This window comes from Mytilus californianus, unplaced genomic scaffold (genome assembly GCF_021869535.1).
Source record: "Mytilus californianus isolate M0D057914Y unplaced genomic scaffold, xbMytCali1.0.p SCAF_5, whole genome shotgun sequence".
Classification (NCBI taxonomy): Eukaryota; Metazoa; Mollusca; class Bivalvia; order Mytilida; family Mytilidae; genus Mytilus; species Mytilus californianus.
This window is the reverse complement of record NW_026262701.1, coordinates 57,906,619-57,925,034: the sequence shown is the minus strand read 5'-3', so window position 1 is coordinate 57,925,034 and position 18,416 is coordinate 57,906,619. Positions and strand designations below refer to the sequence as shown.

At 33.1% G+C, this 18,416-nt stretch overlaps 1 protein-coding gene across 1 annotated transcript in view; it reads right to left on the bottom strand.

The window, feature by feature from the left end:
* Window positions 1-1,218: 1,218 nt before the first annotated feature.
* The window catches only part of LOC127702966 (GTP-binding protein Rit1-like), a 37,158-nt gene continuing 19,960 nt past the window's right edge, over window positions 1,219-18,416 (bottom strand). The window contains exons 2-4 of the mRNA XM_052207321.1: window positions 5,201-5,286; window positions 2,784-2,967; window positions 1,219-1,738 (exon numbers count right to left, since the gene is read on the bottom strand). Coding sequence (XP_052063281.1) covers window positions 1,482-1,738; window positions 2,784-2,967; window positions 5,201-5,286 — 527 coding nt within the window. The 3' untranslated portion in view covers window positions 1,219-1,481. The remainder of the gene's footprint in view (window positions 1,739-2,783; window positions 2,968-5,200; window positions 5,287-18,416) is intronic.

The following is an 18,416-nucleotide window of genomic DNA, read 5'->3' as shown; positions in this document are numbered from 1 at the left end:
TTCAGAATTTGTTATATTTTAACTTATATTCACTTAATTAATGTGTTCTTCTTATCAATACGAAATTACAATAACAGTAGTTTATAAATTTTGACATCTATTATTTGTGTAAAACAATAATGTTGGGTTAAAATTTATAAGTTACTGTTTTAGTATAATATAGTATTGATAAGAACAAGATCGCGTTAAATAAGTGAAAATAAGTTAGAATATTACAGAATATTAACTAAAAAAAAAATAAACACAAAAAAAAATATTTAAGAAAAAGGGGGTTCTTTTCCTTGCACCTGTGGTTTTTAATGTTTAGTACCGATCTGTAGAGTCAAGCACTTTCCGAATGATTTTTACAGTGTCTTCTTATGTTGTGATGTTACATCACTGTCCAAGGTTAAGGGAGGGATTCAGCGCTCACAAAATTGATAGACCCCGCCAAATTAGTTATGTCACAAGTTAAGAGCCTGTTGTCCCGTGGTTGCCGTTGGTTGCTGCCTGCCATTTCTTTTTTTCTTTTTATTTAGTTTACCTTAAATCAGGCCGTTTGTTTTTTTTTCTTTTGAGTTATTTAACAATGCATTTGAAGGCCGGTAAGTAATACCTGTTACAGTAGTTGTTTTCATTCTCGTCCTATAGTCTCAGTGGCAATCATGTCTTTGAAATCACATCTCCTTATTTTTATATCATTATACATCTTCTATGATTGAAAACCAAAACCGGTAAAAGAAAGGTAAGCACTGATTTTGAGTATCTTTACGACAAATCGGTAAAAGAAACAATAAGCACGAAGGGAAGTAACTTTACGACCATTCGTAAAAATGGATCGACCACCTCAGTTTGGCGATATGACAGAATACTTTTGCAGTGATGACATTAGTTAAAGTTGAAGACAGGTATAACCCTGACTAAGTAGTTCACTGGACAGTGATTTTATACTCCAAGAGAAAACTCTGTAATGGACACAAACTATTATATAAGTAAATCTCCTGGGAAAAGATTCACAGTATGTAAAATATATATGGACATGTTGCTTCTCAGTACAGGGAAATTAACTATATTGAAACTAAAGAATGTGTTTGATCTAATTATCTATATTGAAACTAAAGAATGTGTTCTAAAGTTCTTAATTAACCGTCTTCCAGCTTCTGTTAAAGTATGTCATACGTCAAGATCGATTATATATATACAATACAATTTTAAATATTTTATTTTTTAAATGAAAAATTATACCAACAAAAAATCAAAATATGAAAACAATATTTCACAACTAATAACGTAACTCTTTCTTCACTTCTAAACTAAGGGAGTCATAACTGCATACGATAAGCCCAAAAAATCGTTTTTACAATAAAGGTTCGAATGAGTTACTGTAGTTTTAAAATGAATTATCATTTCATAAGTTTTGGTATATTTTCCGTTCACTGACAGAAAATTTTTTCTCTCAGACTTAATCCAAAATCATTGCTGAATAAAAAGAAGATTTTATTTTATAGCTGAGTCATGTTGCTGCATGATGTCTTCTTTTGTTTCCGTCGAAATAAACGTTTGAAGAACCCTTTTTGATCTTTCTGTTGTTCAGATGAAGGCTTTTGAGCTCGTGGAAGAGTTTTACTTTCAAGGTCATTTTTCAATTTGAGTTTTATTTGTCTCACAATACCAACTAATAGATCATCGACTTTCAAATTCAAACCTGCTGATGTTTCAATATATTTGCAGGTATACTTTTGTGCAACAGCTCTTCCATCTAAAAAATAAGAAAAAAACACATGTCAAAAAATGTAAGACATAAAGTATGACTGCAGGGAAAACACAGTGCGGTATTTATCTAAACTGTCAAAGGTTATGGTATATAAAACTGAGAATGGAAACGGGGAATGTGTCAAAGAGACAATAACCCGACCAAAGAGCAGAAACAGCCCAAGGCCACCAATGGGTCTTCAACACAGCGAGAATATCCCGCACCCGTAGTCGAGCTTCACCTGGCCCGTAGACAAAAATGTGTACTAGTTCAGCGAAAATGGACGTCTAACATGGTTCAAAATGGAAACCACCTTTTCTTTAAAATTCTTCGTCGAAGATACGTGAATATGTATACGTAAATATGGCTTCTACCATAATATTTCAATTTTCAAGAAGGGTAACCCTAGCATAATAAATGAAGCCAACCCTAATGACGCATAGTCCTGTAACACTTTGTTCTTCCCAGAATATTTTAGTCACTAATGAAAAATCAAAAGGTCTTATGAAGGCACTCAAAATTCATCAAAGGTTTACATTGTGTGAGAGAGTTGCAGCCCTGGTTTTCGTATTACATGATTTACAAGATTTATAAGTCATCCATTGAAAGTTTTATGGAAGTCATCAAGAGTGTGTTGACAGTTATGGAAATCTGTGTCACAGAATAAACGCGGATATTTTCCAAATGTCGTAACCACAATTTCGTCTTTTTTTCCTCAATTGTAAAATCACTGATTTGTTTTACTTAGCGTGCAATAACGCATGTCACTAGTAAAATCAGGATCTGTCTACCCTTACGGAGCACCTGAGATCATCCCGGTTTTTGGTAGGTTTCGTGTTGCTGAGTTTTAGTTTTCTATATTGTGTTTTGTGGAATTTTTGTCTTTTTGTCGTTTTTGAGTTTTGCCGTGGTGTTGTTTGTTTCTCTTCGTTTTATGAGTTTTAAATATTCCATTGGTATCTGCTGTCTCTCTTTTTTTCTATAAACCGACATCATCATTAAAAATGCATATACAAAATTTCAAGGTTAGTATAAAACATTTTTATCTTACCATCAGTAGTAACGCGTCGTTTTCGAACGAGGTCGACTTTGTTGGCTACAAGAATGCAGACTCTGTCTGTCTCTAGATTATGTCGTAAGGTATGTAACTTGTGTTTGGCATAGTTAAACGAATGGATGTCTTGTACGGAATAAACAATAATGAAGGCATCACAGGCACTGCAAACTGAAATGTCCTAAAACGAGAACAATGATAAAATTATGAATAAATACGTTATACTGAGAAATTGAAGACAAATGGGTCTTTGGTGGACAAGTAAGGGATCACAGTCCAGTGAGATATGTTTCTTTAGCAACATGTAAAATATTGTATATAAAATCGATGAAAAACGGAAAAAAATATATCAGTTGTATATTTCATACAGATGAACGATGAACAAAAAAACAATAAACATGGTAAGAACGGCTTACCAAATTATATAAGACGATAAATAAATGTATATTCTATGCATTTATTCTAATAAAAAGTACTTCGACTCATATTATTTTTATGACCAAAAGACGGTCCAATCATATCAAAATAGATCATCATGTTTACTTTTACAAAACCAAGATCGAACGATATTGTATTCACTTTGATTATATTTGTCATTTTCTGTCATATCTTATAATTTTTTTAGTTAAATTATTATCATTTTTTATATTAAATCCTACAAACTTTTCTTTTCTAAATACTACAGAAGCTATGTATACAGATCTCTTCTTGACTCGAAATAATCCGTAACCATCAAGATGAATTTTCATAAATGACACTCTGAGCCACAGTATAAGAGTGTATTGTGGTAAAATATGTACTAACAAAAATATATCTAAAAACAACAACCAAGACAAACTAAAGACATTTTCCATCAAGTTTCAACCTTAGTTTTTGTAAATTGTAAAATTCATCTGTGTACGAAATACATTTTTTTCAATACCGAAATATTAAAATTGGATATACAATTACGCAATAAAGCTCCATTACTCCGATTTCTTTTAAACAGAGTTTTACTGAGCGTATTGTTGTGTGTTTGTTTATTCCACATTGGCAAGAGGTATAGGGAGGATTGAGATCTCACAAAACATGTTTAACCCCGCAGCATTTTTGTGCCTGTCCAAAGTCAGGAACCTCTAGCCTTTGTTAGTCTTATGTTTTTTTAAAGTTTGATTCATTTATATGTTTTGGAGCTTAGTGTGGCGTCCATTTCGCTGAATTAGTATACACTATTGTTTATGGGCCAGCTGAAGCACGCCTCCGGGTGCGGGATTTTCTCGCTGTGTTAAAGACCCATTGGTGGCCTTAGGTTCTTTTCTGCTCTTTGGTCGGATTGTTGTCTCTTTGACACACTCCTCGTTTACATTCTCAATCCTAGTAGACGATCCAAGCGATAGTAAGTAAAAATACAACGAATTAATTTTTGTTCTTGCTTTCAATGCTTATTTTTGAATTAATGTTAACAGTGTGAGACAGACTTGAGGAAGAAAAGAGGAGGAAATACACTAAAAGCTTTAAAACTTAAACGATATAAAGAGACAAACCAAAATATATATTGTTTCCTATTCTAAACCACCAATGACAACTTCGGAAGCTAATAATTGATTGTATCGTCTCAGAGATAGTTAAACATATATATTTATAGTGAAATTGAGCGTTACGCTAAAGTGTACAGTTGTCTTTTGATAATTTAACTCCTTGAAAACAAAAAGCGACGCTTGTGACGTAACTGTGAGCACCTAAAACAACCTATTGTATTTTTTTCTGGTTTAAATTAATATGTTGTTTTGGTGGGGTTCATGTTGCTCAGTCTTTGTTTTTCTATGTTGTGTTTTGTATATTGCTGTTTGTCTTTAGTCTTTTTTTTTCATTTTTTGCAATGGCTTTGTCAGTTTTTTTCGACTTATGAGTTTGAATGTCCCTTTGGTATCTTTCGCCTCTCTTGTCAAGGTTTTTTTGCCAGACGTACATACTTCGTTGTTTCAACATACACACAATGTCATCCTTTCAAAAGTCATCTCAAGTGTTTCACATATTCTAAACTGCAGTAGAATAATAAATGTTGTTAGTATATAAAAAATAAGGAGATGTGGAATGATTGCCAATGAGACAACTCTCCACCAGAGACCAAATGACGTAGAAGTTAACAACTATAGGTCACCGAATGGCCTTCAACAATGAGCAAAACATATACCGCATAGTCAGCAATGAAAGGCCCCGAAATCACAAATATAAAACAATTAAATCGAGAAATCTAAAGCCTGATGTTTGTACAAAACAATGAACCAAAAAACAAATATGATATACAGCAACAAACGACAAACACAGAATTACAGGCTCCTGACTTGAGACAGGCACATACAGAATGTGGCGGTGTTAAACTTTTTTGCTGGCGCGCCAAACCTTAGTACGCATGCTCTAAAAATGGTACTTACTACTCTTTCTTCTGTATCTACGAATTCAATGGTTGTTTCTTCTTTATCTATGATAACTGTGATATGGTTTGGTTCATCAATATGGCCTAAAATTTACAAAGTATGAACGTGACTAAATTGCTAAATGAATTGGTCATTACACAGATGAGAAACACAAAGCAATTATAGGCATAATAATAAAATTTCATTATAATTTTCTGAGTAATTAAATCGTAGATGAATGATGAAGGAGAGAAACCCAATGTTTAATATGTAGCCACTGTTATGCTTCGTCGATTTTTCGTAAAACATTTAAAACTTTTAATTTCCATTATTTAGAAACAATTTGTCCCAAACCCTTAGAGTTATATTTGTTTTCTTCACAACTAACGATATAATTAGAATCTTAACTAAGAAGTTCTTATTATCCATTTTCTTTTGCCTGAGTTCAAAAAGAAATAGCGAAATGTTAACATAGTACCAATACGATTACTTATGTCTATATCAAAGACATGATTATTTATAACAAAGTACAAGTAAACATGTGTGTTAATGTCAAATGAACGAGTGTATAGTGCCATGACTGACACAAGTCATTAATTTACATTTACGATGACAAAACGATTTTTCAGATGTGTAAGTTGATTTTTTACATATGATCAGAAAAGGAATCCGAAAAATGTTTATAAAAGTGAAAAATAAATCTGTTCGGCAAAAATAATACATCTGCAACTTATAGGATGTCACTGAAGACAAATAAGAACATATGGTATGAGTGCAAACTCTCCATCCAAGTCACCAAGTCACAATGTATAAAAAGTTAACAATTATAGGTCATAGTACGGCCTTCAACACGGAGCCTTAGCTCACACCGCTTATATTTTAGGTGTGTCCCTGTTCATTTTTCGGAGACATAATATTATGACCTCAAAATATTTAATAAAATTCATTTGTTTAACTCTGATGTTGATAACCCTGTAACGACGGGTAGACCAGAAAAATATATTTTATATTAACTATCTAGTTATCCCCGATTTATTTGTACATTGTGTTTTTTATCCGATACATATATTCATTTTTGGGTTACAAGAGTGCAATAATTTGCAATGCATTTTCCATAGGACCCCAGTGGTGTTTAATAATTTATTTCTTGAAGAATAAATTAGAAAAAAACAACAGTTCCTGTGACTATAGATGTCAGCATTTTATCACAGCAAACAAAAAAGTATATGGTCATACGGGAAAAGTTGCCCTTAAATGCAGTTGTTATGGAAGTTTTCAAATTCTGCACTAAATTTGAAAGGATAATTTTGAATGGCTTCTTAGCTAATAAAAACATGTAGAAATATAAAACAAAAATCATCTACATTTTGTAAAACATGAATTTATTTTTCCCGTATTTTCAAACTAAATGGATAAGCTTTCAAATAAAAAAAGATTCCAAGCCTGCATCATCCAATCAGGAGACACAACGTCTTTTTTTCTGAGTACCGGGGTGAAAAACCTGCCGGTTGACATGGTTGAATGTAAACAAATAATTGCGCTCTTGTAACCTTGATAGGTCATTGATGCTGTCTGCCAGTATCTTCTTAGTTATGCTTTATTACCTGACAGACTGACAGAAAGAATGTTTAGTTGGGTGTGCGTTCTTGATTCAGACAATAAATGTGATAAATCTGATTAATTAATTAAGAAAGTAACCTGCAAAGAAATTAATAGCTATTGTTTTGCTGCATGTATCAGCTTTAGACATGATAGATACGCGTAAGGTTCTAAACAGGTGATTTAGAATATTATTTATACAAACTAATATTCACACATTTTTACTGTACTAATGGGGTAAATTAACGTAAATTGAAGATTGCTACTCACTCAGGCAAATATTTTTAATGTTTGGCTTATCAACATTTTTTTAAGCTGTTATACATGTTCGATATTTGGCATCCTTAATTTACATACTTGGTGAATGACAGTGTAAACGCCTTCATTTCTCTTCTTGATTTCAGGGGGATACATATTATACGGAAAGGCAAAAAAATAAATGCTATATTTCCTAGCTACTAGTAAATATCTATACAAGGGGTTAGGAAGTAAGCATTTGTCACAGTAAAGAAACGAATAGAAAGGAAATAATTCCTGTCTTTTAGTACGCCCACAGTGTTACCAAACGGTAGCATTGAAGCCTTGTAAAAGATGAGAGATGCTTGATTATGAAATTGGTATTTTCGTCAAAACTATTTTTAACACTCATCATACACATTATATTTGTTACAGAAATATGTTAAACGTTGGTGATAAAAAGAATGGACTCATTTGCATGGAATTTCTACAGAGGCATTATAATTGTAAAGAAACAATAAATGTGACATATAATTTACGTATCACTAATTTTCATGATTTATCGCACAAGCATTTTCCTGCAAGACACATGTAGACATAAAATCTAATAATAAAATCTCTTTGTATACACTGCACTTACAATATCTTGACATACATGCACAATAAATTTGATAATGTCTGGTAAGTATCAAACTCAATATCCAATACAGCGAACCAACAACTCAATGTCATCAATAGAGGCAATAAGGGGTAAAAGTAAGGGTTTCAACTACCGACATGCTATGGATACGTGTATTGGGAAGCGTTAATATCTTTGACATTATTTATTTTAAGAAATACATTATTTATTATATTCCAAATATTTTATTTATTATATCCCTTGCATGTCATTTTAGTATCTCAAATTGATTGATTGTTTGTGTGTAACACCACTTTCAGTCCTCTTGGCTATTTCATGACCGCCATTTTTATTACTAGGGTAAGCCGGAGTACCGGCGGAAACTACCGATCTTCGGCAGGAAAACTGGTAATTCTAGTCAATCGACCGGAGTCGAACTCACCTTGCCACGATCAAGGTCCCTACTACATCAAAATTATTTTTGTGTAAGTCGAAAAATAATGAGACTTAAAACTAAACTACTTGAATATGATTCAAAACTTTCTGAATAAATCTGATACTCTATAATTAGGTTATTACTATGCTTTTTGTAAGTACTGTCAAACCGCATTGAAATTCTGAAATCCATCTACAAGGACGACTCAGTCTGAGGAAGTCGTACATTTATCTGGTTACATTACATAACTATAAACAGAATATTCAATTACCATCAATAATTATGTATGTGAAGTTAGCAGCCGGTTCGTTATTCGATATTCGATATTCAATATCCAACCGGCTGCTAGCAGTCGGTTGGATATTCAAAATTTAGTTGAAAATCATGAAAAAATTAAATACTTGAAAACATTAAAAGCACGATTTTCATAGTTAAGAGGACTGATAAGATACGTAGGAAATCGTTTAATGACCTCTTCAAGCTGTCGTAAATTCTCGAATGTAAACCCTTTACTAAGTTGCATATTTGCCTTTATGTAATATAGATTTTTATCAATAAAACAACTTCAAATATGTACTTTTATATATGATATTTCTTAACACAAAAGGAAAAACCTATAACTCTAGAAACATTTAGAAATATAAATAGAAATATTTATGGAAAGCCAAAATAATATATAGTGAAAACCTACCTGAGACCGCTTAAATGAGGGTGAGACCCCCCTGGTCTTTCGATGTCCATAAAATTCAACTTAATCATAGACTCTGTATATGTAAAGGTTGTATTAGAAGGATTTTCCAGAATAATGTGATCTTCGATATCTACGGAGGGCTTAGATTGTCACTTTTCAGCTAAAAATTGTCAAAATGTTAGGACAAAGGGCACAGGGCAATGGTGAGAGCCCCCTGATCTCTCAATCTTTCTAATATTATGCAGACATCTAGTTAATAGGTAGATACAAACGTGACTAAAAGGAATTTGGGTACACTTCCTGTCTTCTATGTTTACGGAGCGCCCAAAGTGCCAGTTGGATATTCAAAATATATAGTGAAAACCTACCTGAGACCGCTTAAATGAGGGTGAGACCCCCCTGGTCTTTCAATGTCCATAAAATTCAACTTAATCATAGACTCTGTATATGTAAAGGTTGTGTTAGAAGGATTTCCCACAATAATGTCATCTTCGATATCAACGGAGGGTTTAGATTGTCACTTTTCAGCTAAAAATTGTCAAAATGTTAGGACAAAGGGCACAGGGCAATGGTGAGAGCCCCCCTGATCTCTCAATCTTTCTAATATATATTTTGAATATCCATCTGGCACTTTGGGCGCTCCGTAAACACAGAAGACAGGAAGTTTACCCAAATTCCTTTTAGTCACGTTTGTATCTACCTATTAACTAACTGTCTGCTGAATATTAGGCAGATTGAGAGATCAGGGGGCTCTCACCATTGCCTTGTGCCCTGTGTACTAAATTTTTGACAATTTTTAGCTGAAAAGTGACAATCTAAGCCCTCCGTAGATATCGAAGATGACATTATTCTGGACAATCCTTTTGATACAATCTTTATTTATACAGAGTCTATGAGTTTTATGGACATTGAAAGGGTCTCACCGTCATTTAAGCGGTCTCAGGTAGGTTTTCACTATGTATTTCTTTTTTTGGGGCTTTCCATATATATTTCTATTTATATTTCTAAATTTTTCTAGAGTGATCGGTTTTTGTTTTTGTTTTAAGAAATATTAGATATAAAGTTAAAATATTCAGTTTTGATGTCGTTTTATTGATAAAAATCTATATTACATAAAGACAAATATGCAAATTACATAAGCATTGATAAGGGTTTATATTTGAGGACAACGAGAGTTTAAGACAACTTGAAGGGGTCATAAAAGGATTTCCTACGTATCTTTTCACTCCTTACAACTATAAAAATCATGCTTTTAATGTTATCAAATATTATATTTTTTATGATTTTCAACTAAATTTGAATATCGAACCGACTGCTAGCAGCCGGTTGGATATTGAATATCGAATATCGAATAACGAACCGGCTGCTAACTTCACATCCATTCAATTGTGTGTGTGTTGTTTTGTATGGCGGTGTCAACCATATATGTGTAGCCCTGTTCACCTTCTATTCGTTGTTTTGTATGGCTGTGTCAACCATATATGTGTAGCCCTGTTCACCTTCTATTCGTTGTTTTGTATGGCTGTGTCAACCATATATGTGTAGCCCTGTTCACCTTCTATTCGTATGTGTAAATGTGATACTTTTCTAAAATTTTGAATCGAGTTAAATACAGCTTTGAATTCACTCTCGTGTAAAAAATGAGGTTGAAGATATCAAAGGGAGAATCATAAGTCGAAAGTCGAAGAGACCGACAAAATCATGGCTAAAACGACAATCTATAAAAGAGGGACGAAAGATACCAGAGAGACAGTCAAACTCATAGATCGAAAACAAACTGACAATTAACGCCATGGCCAAAAATAAAAAGACAAACAGACAAATAATAGTACAGATGACACAACATAGAAAACTTAAGACTAAGCAACACGAACCCCACCAAAAACTGGGGGTGATCTCAGGTGCTCCAGAAGGGGTAAGCAGATCCTGCTCCACTGACATGTGGCACCCGTCGTGTTGCTTATGTTATTACAAATAAGTAATTTACGAGACATATAAGAGACAGTCAAAAGTAATGTAAGTAAAAACCTATATAAAACGCTACTTAAAAACTAATGACTACGCTCATGCATGAGGGTCTAGATGGGGGTCCTTCGTTTCTCTATTCTTTAATTTTATAGGCTATTTTTCTCTATTCTTTATACTTTTTGCCCATTATTCTCTATTCTTTATATTTTAGCACCTCATTATTCTCTATTCTTTATTTTTTTTTTTCCGTTTTTCTCTATTCTTTATATTTTTTGCCCATTATTCTCTATTCTTTAAACCATTCTTTAAACCCCCATCCACATCCTCATGCAATGCAAGTACAATTCCGATGATGTCACAATCGATTTCCAAACTGATATGATTTTATATTCTATAAAATAGGTTGTAGCATGTTGCCCGTGAATTTGTCTCTTCTTTAAAGATTTACCGACGTTATCCTGATTTGGTTGACTGTTTTTCCCATGCTATATGAATTTGCTAATGGAGTAGAAACTGTTTTTACTTTCGGAGCGCCTGAGTTCACCCCGAGTTGATTGCTAAATCCTTATTTAGTTTTCTGTGTATTGTTTTGAGGTGGTATTTGTGTTCTTTTTTTTACTTGCTATGATTTTGTCTTTCTTTTTTCGATATTATTATGGTTTTAATTGCGCACTGTGTACTTGCTCCCTTTATTTCATTTAAATGAAAACAATAACAAAACTTTTTAAAAAACATACTAGTTTAGGGAGCTACCATTTGATTTTTATGGGGGGCTAGGATGAAAATTGAAAAAAATAGGCAGGACAGGAGTTTTGAGTAACAAAAAAGGCAGAATGAAATCATTTGCAAAAAAAAGGGCAGGATGACAATTTATGTAAAAAAAAGTCAGGATAAACTAAAAAAAAAAAAGGCAGGACCGAACGGAGTGAAAAATAAAAAGGCAGGACCGAATAGAGGGAAAAATAAAAAGGCAGGACAAAATTTTTCATCCTAGCCCCCCCCTCCCCCCCCCCCCCCCCCCCCCCCCCCCATAAAAATCAAATGGTAGCTCCCTTACGGCATTTATTTATCAGAATGATTACACCTACAATAAGATGAGATCAAGGTTCCTGTTACTATGTTAAATTTTCAAAGCATGTATCAATCATCAGATTGTATGTTCTATACTTATATAATTATGTCATGTATTGTTTTTCAATTATTGCTAAAATTATACCAACTGATTATTTTAAAGAGTGTTATTTGATGTATATCCTTGTTTTTTTAGTAAGTCTTGCACTTGTGTCAAATTTTAGGTTATGATTCTATCTACTGTGATCGAGACTTTATTTCCCATTGTTAGGCCAAGATTTATACTTTAACCGGACTACAGTATTAAAATACTAAATGATATATTCTATTTTTAATATTTAACAATATTATTTTAACCTTGAATGGATAAATACATAAGAGTTTAAATGTAACTTGCTACCCTTATGTAAAAAAAAAAAGATTTGTCCTTTTTAAATATTTATGTCGCACCTACATGTACCTGCGGAACAAAAGCTATTTTGTCTTATACTGATAAATATCATTATAATTTGACGTGTGCCTCCTTTTGTTGCTTATTAAGAAAAACAAGAATTATGGATTAAAATTCACTCGTGCTTTTTAATTATTTGGATGAACGCAATGAATTACGAAATAGATCTATATAAACGTTTTGATAGATATATATAGTGTGTGCACAGCCACATATATTCCTTCCTTGTTTAGTTTTTATAATTTTAGAATGTTTACATCTTGCCAAACATGCCAAAAGTAATGTAAGTAAAATCAAGACTGTTTATGTTTTAAAGGGTTCTTTTTAATTAGAAAAAAGATGACCGCGTATAATGACATAAATATGCAGTTAAAGTAAACTTAATACATTTTGGCTGCATAGTTACCGTAGATCACGTCCTTAGCGATATTAAACATGTTAAATGGGGGGCTTATAAATATATATATTAAAGATAAACATTGGCGGTGATATAAACTTTATAATTTATATGAACAAATTTCAGAATATTCGTGTTCTATATTTCTCTGATTTGAGCCTAAATGAAAGCAGTTTCTTTAGATAATTATTATGTGAACCATTTAAGATATAACTTAATACCATATAAAAATATAAAATGTCTACATAAAAGCGGATTAAACCAACATTTAATGATCCATGAATTATGACGAAAAAGTTTAAATTTTACTTGATTATATCACTTTTAGTTATAGAAAATCCTCGATTAGCATAGGTAGTTTTATGTTCACTTGGAATTTCCACCAAAAAATACATTATAAGTATCTCTTCTATAAAACCAGGTTTAATCCACCATTTTCTACATAAGGAAATGCCTGTGCCAAGTCAGGAATATGACAGTTGTTTTCCATTCGTTTGATGTGTTTCAGCTTTTGATTTTGCCATTTGATAAAGGACTTTCCGTTTTGAATATTCCTTGGAGTTCGGTATTTTTGTTATTTTACTTTTTTCTATCGGCAATTAATACTGCTTGGGTTTCAATAATAACTGTTAAACTGCCTACTTAATGGGCCATGTAGACTAAGATAAGAAATCGATTCTTAAAACTTGTAAAGGTCTCCAACGATCAGTTCAAGCAATAACACATTAATTTATACACTGAGTCGATACCTCTGCTGGTGGACTATCAGTCCCCGAGGGTATCATCAGCTCAGTAGTCAGTACTTCGGTACTGACATGATTTATAACTAACTATTTAAAATTGCCCGTTTATAAAGTTTGAAATTATACAGATACAAAGGTTTCAACTCCCTCAGGCAAAGTTGGCCTCAGATGGATTTGGCTATTTTTTAGGTCCCTTTTTGGTTTATAGCTATTCAACGTTTTCGGTCCTTAAAATATTCGGCTTTGAGCGTTCCTGATGAAGATAAATCCAGAAAGCGGACGCATAAAATTTATAGCGTGTTGTTTTCATTTATTTAATAAACTTTGTAAAATCCACTCTAGATCTGATTCTAAAATAACGTTTGCTATAACTGAACTCATCGAGATGCATGCTTTTTTCCCCTTTGTTGATGTTTTTTATGTTAGTTGGGCATTATTTAACAGTAAGTCGGCTTTCCAATAATTGAATCCCTTACTTATTTTGATCATTACGTCGTCAAAGTTAACAAGCTCTCTGCACGTTAAGAACCCTTGCAACAACTGTTTTGGGTCCGTAGGTGGCCTGTTTCAATGTTAAATTTCTCTCACTATCCAATATATCCTCATTGTCTAGTGGTATTTCAAATTTCCCGCCTATCATCCCGGTCAGCCCCCTATTACAGGACCTAGCTATTGTATTTATTATTTATTTGTTCTTTCCTGAACATGCATGACATATTTGCCACTGGATATTAAGCAAAACAACATTGACCAACAATCATTAGCATCGTAAAAGTAAAAAGTAAAATAAAAAAAATACCGAACTCTGAGGAAAATTCAAAGCGGAAAGTCCGTAATCAAATGGCAAAATCAAAAGCTCAAACACATCAAACGTATGAATAACAACTGTCATATTCCTGACTTGGTACAGGCATTTTCTTATGTAGAAAATGGTAAATTAAACCTGGTTTTATAGCTAGCTAAACCTCTCACTTGTACGACAGTCGCACAGAATTACATTACATTGACAACGATGTGTGAACAAAACAAACAGACATAATAGGAAAAATGTCAAAAATAGGGGTACAGCAGTTAACATTGTGTTATAATCTTAATCACTATAAAAACAAACATATATGGAACAAAGAAACACAAAAAGGCATATAGACAACGCACATTAGCAAAAATGAAAGACAAGAATATAAAAATTTACCATAGCACAATAACACAATGACGGGATGTATTAGTACAGAGCCACGTCATATGAAACAAAGAAACACAAAAAGGCATATAGACAAAGCACATTAGCAAAACTGAAAACACACAATAAAACAATTGCACAGTACAGACGCGTACTAACTTCAACAAGGAAATGAAAGATTGCGCATAATTTCTGTAGGGTATATTTTCGACATAAAATTGTTTCGTTTACAAAATACACTTATCTGAATTGAAGCCAAATATTAAAAACGGTCAAAGTTATTGTTTGATTACCAATAGAACTAAATACCTCCCAATTTCAAATAAAAATTGTATGATTTGAATTAAAAAAATGGATGTATAAATCCTTTATAGCCGCTTAATAAATGTAGCAATGGCTATTATAGAATGAAGGAGTATTGAGAACAAATAATGCACGTGCGGTTGGATTCGAATGTTTGAGAAGGCTTAACACCTGATTAGCGTGAAAAAAGTGCTACTGTCTTTCTCGCTTCAAACAACATTAAAACAGGAAGTGGAGATGTTAGTAATAGGTTAATTTTACATGAATTCATTAAATCGGACGAATATTGACACACTTATTTACTTTTCACGCACGTATACTTTGTGTGGTTTTTTTTTAAATATGTTTTTCTCTTAAATGATTGAGAAGTCGTTTTTTTACATTTACTATTTTCAGATTAAAATGGCAGAGACAACAAGAATTGTTTGTGATCTCTGTGAATCAAGAAATCTTTCTAAAAGTGCTTACATATGGTGCTCTGTTTGCGAAGAAGGATTGTGCACTGACTGTTCTGAGTACCACAGAGTTTCCAAATTATCAAAACAGCACGAAACTTTGTCAATAGATTCTTACAGAAAACTCCCAGAATGTATACGTACTTTAAGTAAAACATGCTTAGTACATGACGAACCGCTTGAGTTATATTGTGGAACGCACCAGGAACCTTGTTGCACAGAATGCATTGCAACTAAACATTCTCTATGTCCAGGTACCACTTTGCTTAGTAAAAGCGTAAAAGGTATCAGAGACTCCGAATACCTCGCCAGCACTAAAAGAAGGATTGCAGGTGTGAAATTTCACGCTGAAGAGATGAAACAAAACCGTCGGGCAAATATAGAACGTTTAGAAAAACAAGGTGTTTTAGTTTGTGCAGAAGTAGCACGATTTAAAGATGAAACTAATAAACATTTAACTGAAATCGAAGCCAAACTTGTCAACGAAATAAATGAACTTGTAATGTCAGAGACAGAAAGTTGTAAAAATGCTGAAAGTAAAATGGAAGATCGGTTGTCGAAAATACAAGATCTGGAGAAAGGAATTTCAGAAACTGAGAGTTACGGAAACGAGGAGCAAATATACCTGGGTCTGAAACACTTGACTGACTGTCTTGCAACTGAAGAGACAACGTTAAAATCCTGCATGGAGGAATCATGCTTTCAAGAGAAGTCTATTGAACTGATTGTGGCTGAGGAAATGAAGTTATTAACAACGATTTCCTCTATGGGAACCATCAAATTAAATGTGAAACCAACGGTTATTAGTTCTATTGAACCAAATTCAACAGCTCAAATGTCCTCTCCGAATGAAGCCAGTTACAGCAGTATGACAATAAGTAACATCAAACGAGGTACTGCTGGATCGGATTGTATTGAAGGAACAAGAAATACGTGTAGCCTGGTTCAATTAACAGACGGTAGAATAGTCCTCGCAGCCGCTAATGAAGCAGAAACATTCGGGTATTTTTATGTATTTGATGCAGATGGACATTGCGTTGAAAGAAAATTTAGTTTTCAGTGTCCATTTGGTCTTGCATTGATGAATCAGAAATTAATTGCTTCTTTCAATATTGGTAAGGTTGCTGAAAATTTAGATTTAGAAGATTTTACCCGAATTTCTGAAATAGCTGATGGAAATATTTACGGGCTTTCATGTTATGATAACATATTGGCCATGGCTATAAATGGAGAGGGGATTACCTTAGCCAAAGAGGATGAAAAACCTTTCAAGACAATAAATGTTAAATATCGTTCTCTTGCATATATTCATCTTTGGAAAAATAAACTCTTTTACAGTGATTTTACGGAACACTATTTGTACTGTCTCGATATGGATGGAGAAGAAATTTGGAGAGCAAAATTTGATGAAATAAAAGGACCACGAAATATCTGTACTGATTCATATGGAAATATTTTCGTAGCAGCTGCCGAATCAGATGCTGTTTTTGCAGTGTCGCCAGACGGTAAGAAGTTTAAGAAACTTCTAAGTGCTGATGATGGCATGAAGGAACCAAAAGCACTTTATTTCAATAAACAAAACACTGAGCTGCTTGTAGCAAACAATTGTGGAAGTATATTTATCTGCAGGGTTAAGTATCACAGCTAAACATAATTATCATACTGTTATCCAGTTTTCCAGATAATAGAATTTGAATCTTTGAGCAAACTTTACATTTCTAAAAAGAAAAGAGTTCCGTTGTTTTACTTAACAAAGATTACGATAAACTTTGCTTCATACACTGCAGAAGATATAATATATAGAAAGTTTTGATAAAAATCCAACATGAAGATAACTCGAAATAATACGGTTAATTAGAAGAGAACACTTGATGACATGTTGTAAAAATAATAATGAAAGAAACTTCCAAGATCATTGAAAGATGAAAGTTACCCTTAAAACATGGTTCTGCTCAGATGGAGAGAGCGTAAGACTCTAAATATCAGAAGGAATCGAATAAGAAATTAAGGAATTATAAATTGACAGGAATAATCGTGTATTTTTTTAGCTACCTCCTAGAGAAAATAAATGATTATTTATCGCCGATACATTTTGTTTTTCTTATCATCACACTCACTGACAGTTCTAATAATTCGAAAGAACAAAACATATATTAATGTGAAAAGTATAACTCTTTGGCATCTGTATATGATCCTCCTAAATATAGTGTCATATTATTAATCGACGTCGCCTTAGGTATTTTAAAGAAGAAACCTTTGGAATGCGATTTGGCATTAAAAAAAAGCCTTATTATATTCCGGCCAAAACAAAGAGACCATAGACGGACGGCGCTCCCCTTACCTAGAAAAGTGCTGTACAACAGAAAACAAAACGGTTAAAACAAGTTGAAAGGGTCTAGACATCAGATGCACACAAACATAAATAAAAAATAGAAGAAGGACAAAAGACACAAAGTGAAAACCTAAAAGTACTCACAGTTACTGAAATCTAGATATGAAAAAACATATTTACCAGACTCAAATATCTGCTTTTAATCTGTTGTTGACTTATGTTCCGAAGTATGTCTTTTAATTATTTACATTGGCGTTGCGTGAAGTAAACATTTTTGTTGTAGAAGACATTATGTTAACCTGGAGATGTCTTTGGTTACAATAAACTTTGGTCGTAGGGTTACAGTCTCATTAACGTATACCCCACATCTACTGTCGGTGTAGAGGGGCTGATCAAGGATTTTTAAAAGGGGCGTAATATCCGACAATTGAATATATATCGTCGAGCGTAGCGATGCAAAGTGATGCAAAACAAAATTTGGACGATTTTGCAATAAAAATTTGTACATACTACTAGTAGTATCGTGAAAAACGTGAGATTTAAAAAAAATTGTCGATCATAGGGGTGCCCTGGATCCACCACTGGGTATAAAAATGACAGTACTTGTAGGCTATCTTCATCAGATGTTTTCTGTAAAGATTTGCATCGTCAACATCCGTGAAGAACGTGTATAACTGTTATAGACAGTGAATATCAATAATAATGAAGGGTCGTCTTCATCTTGATCTATGAGTTAAGTAACTCACTGAAGG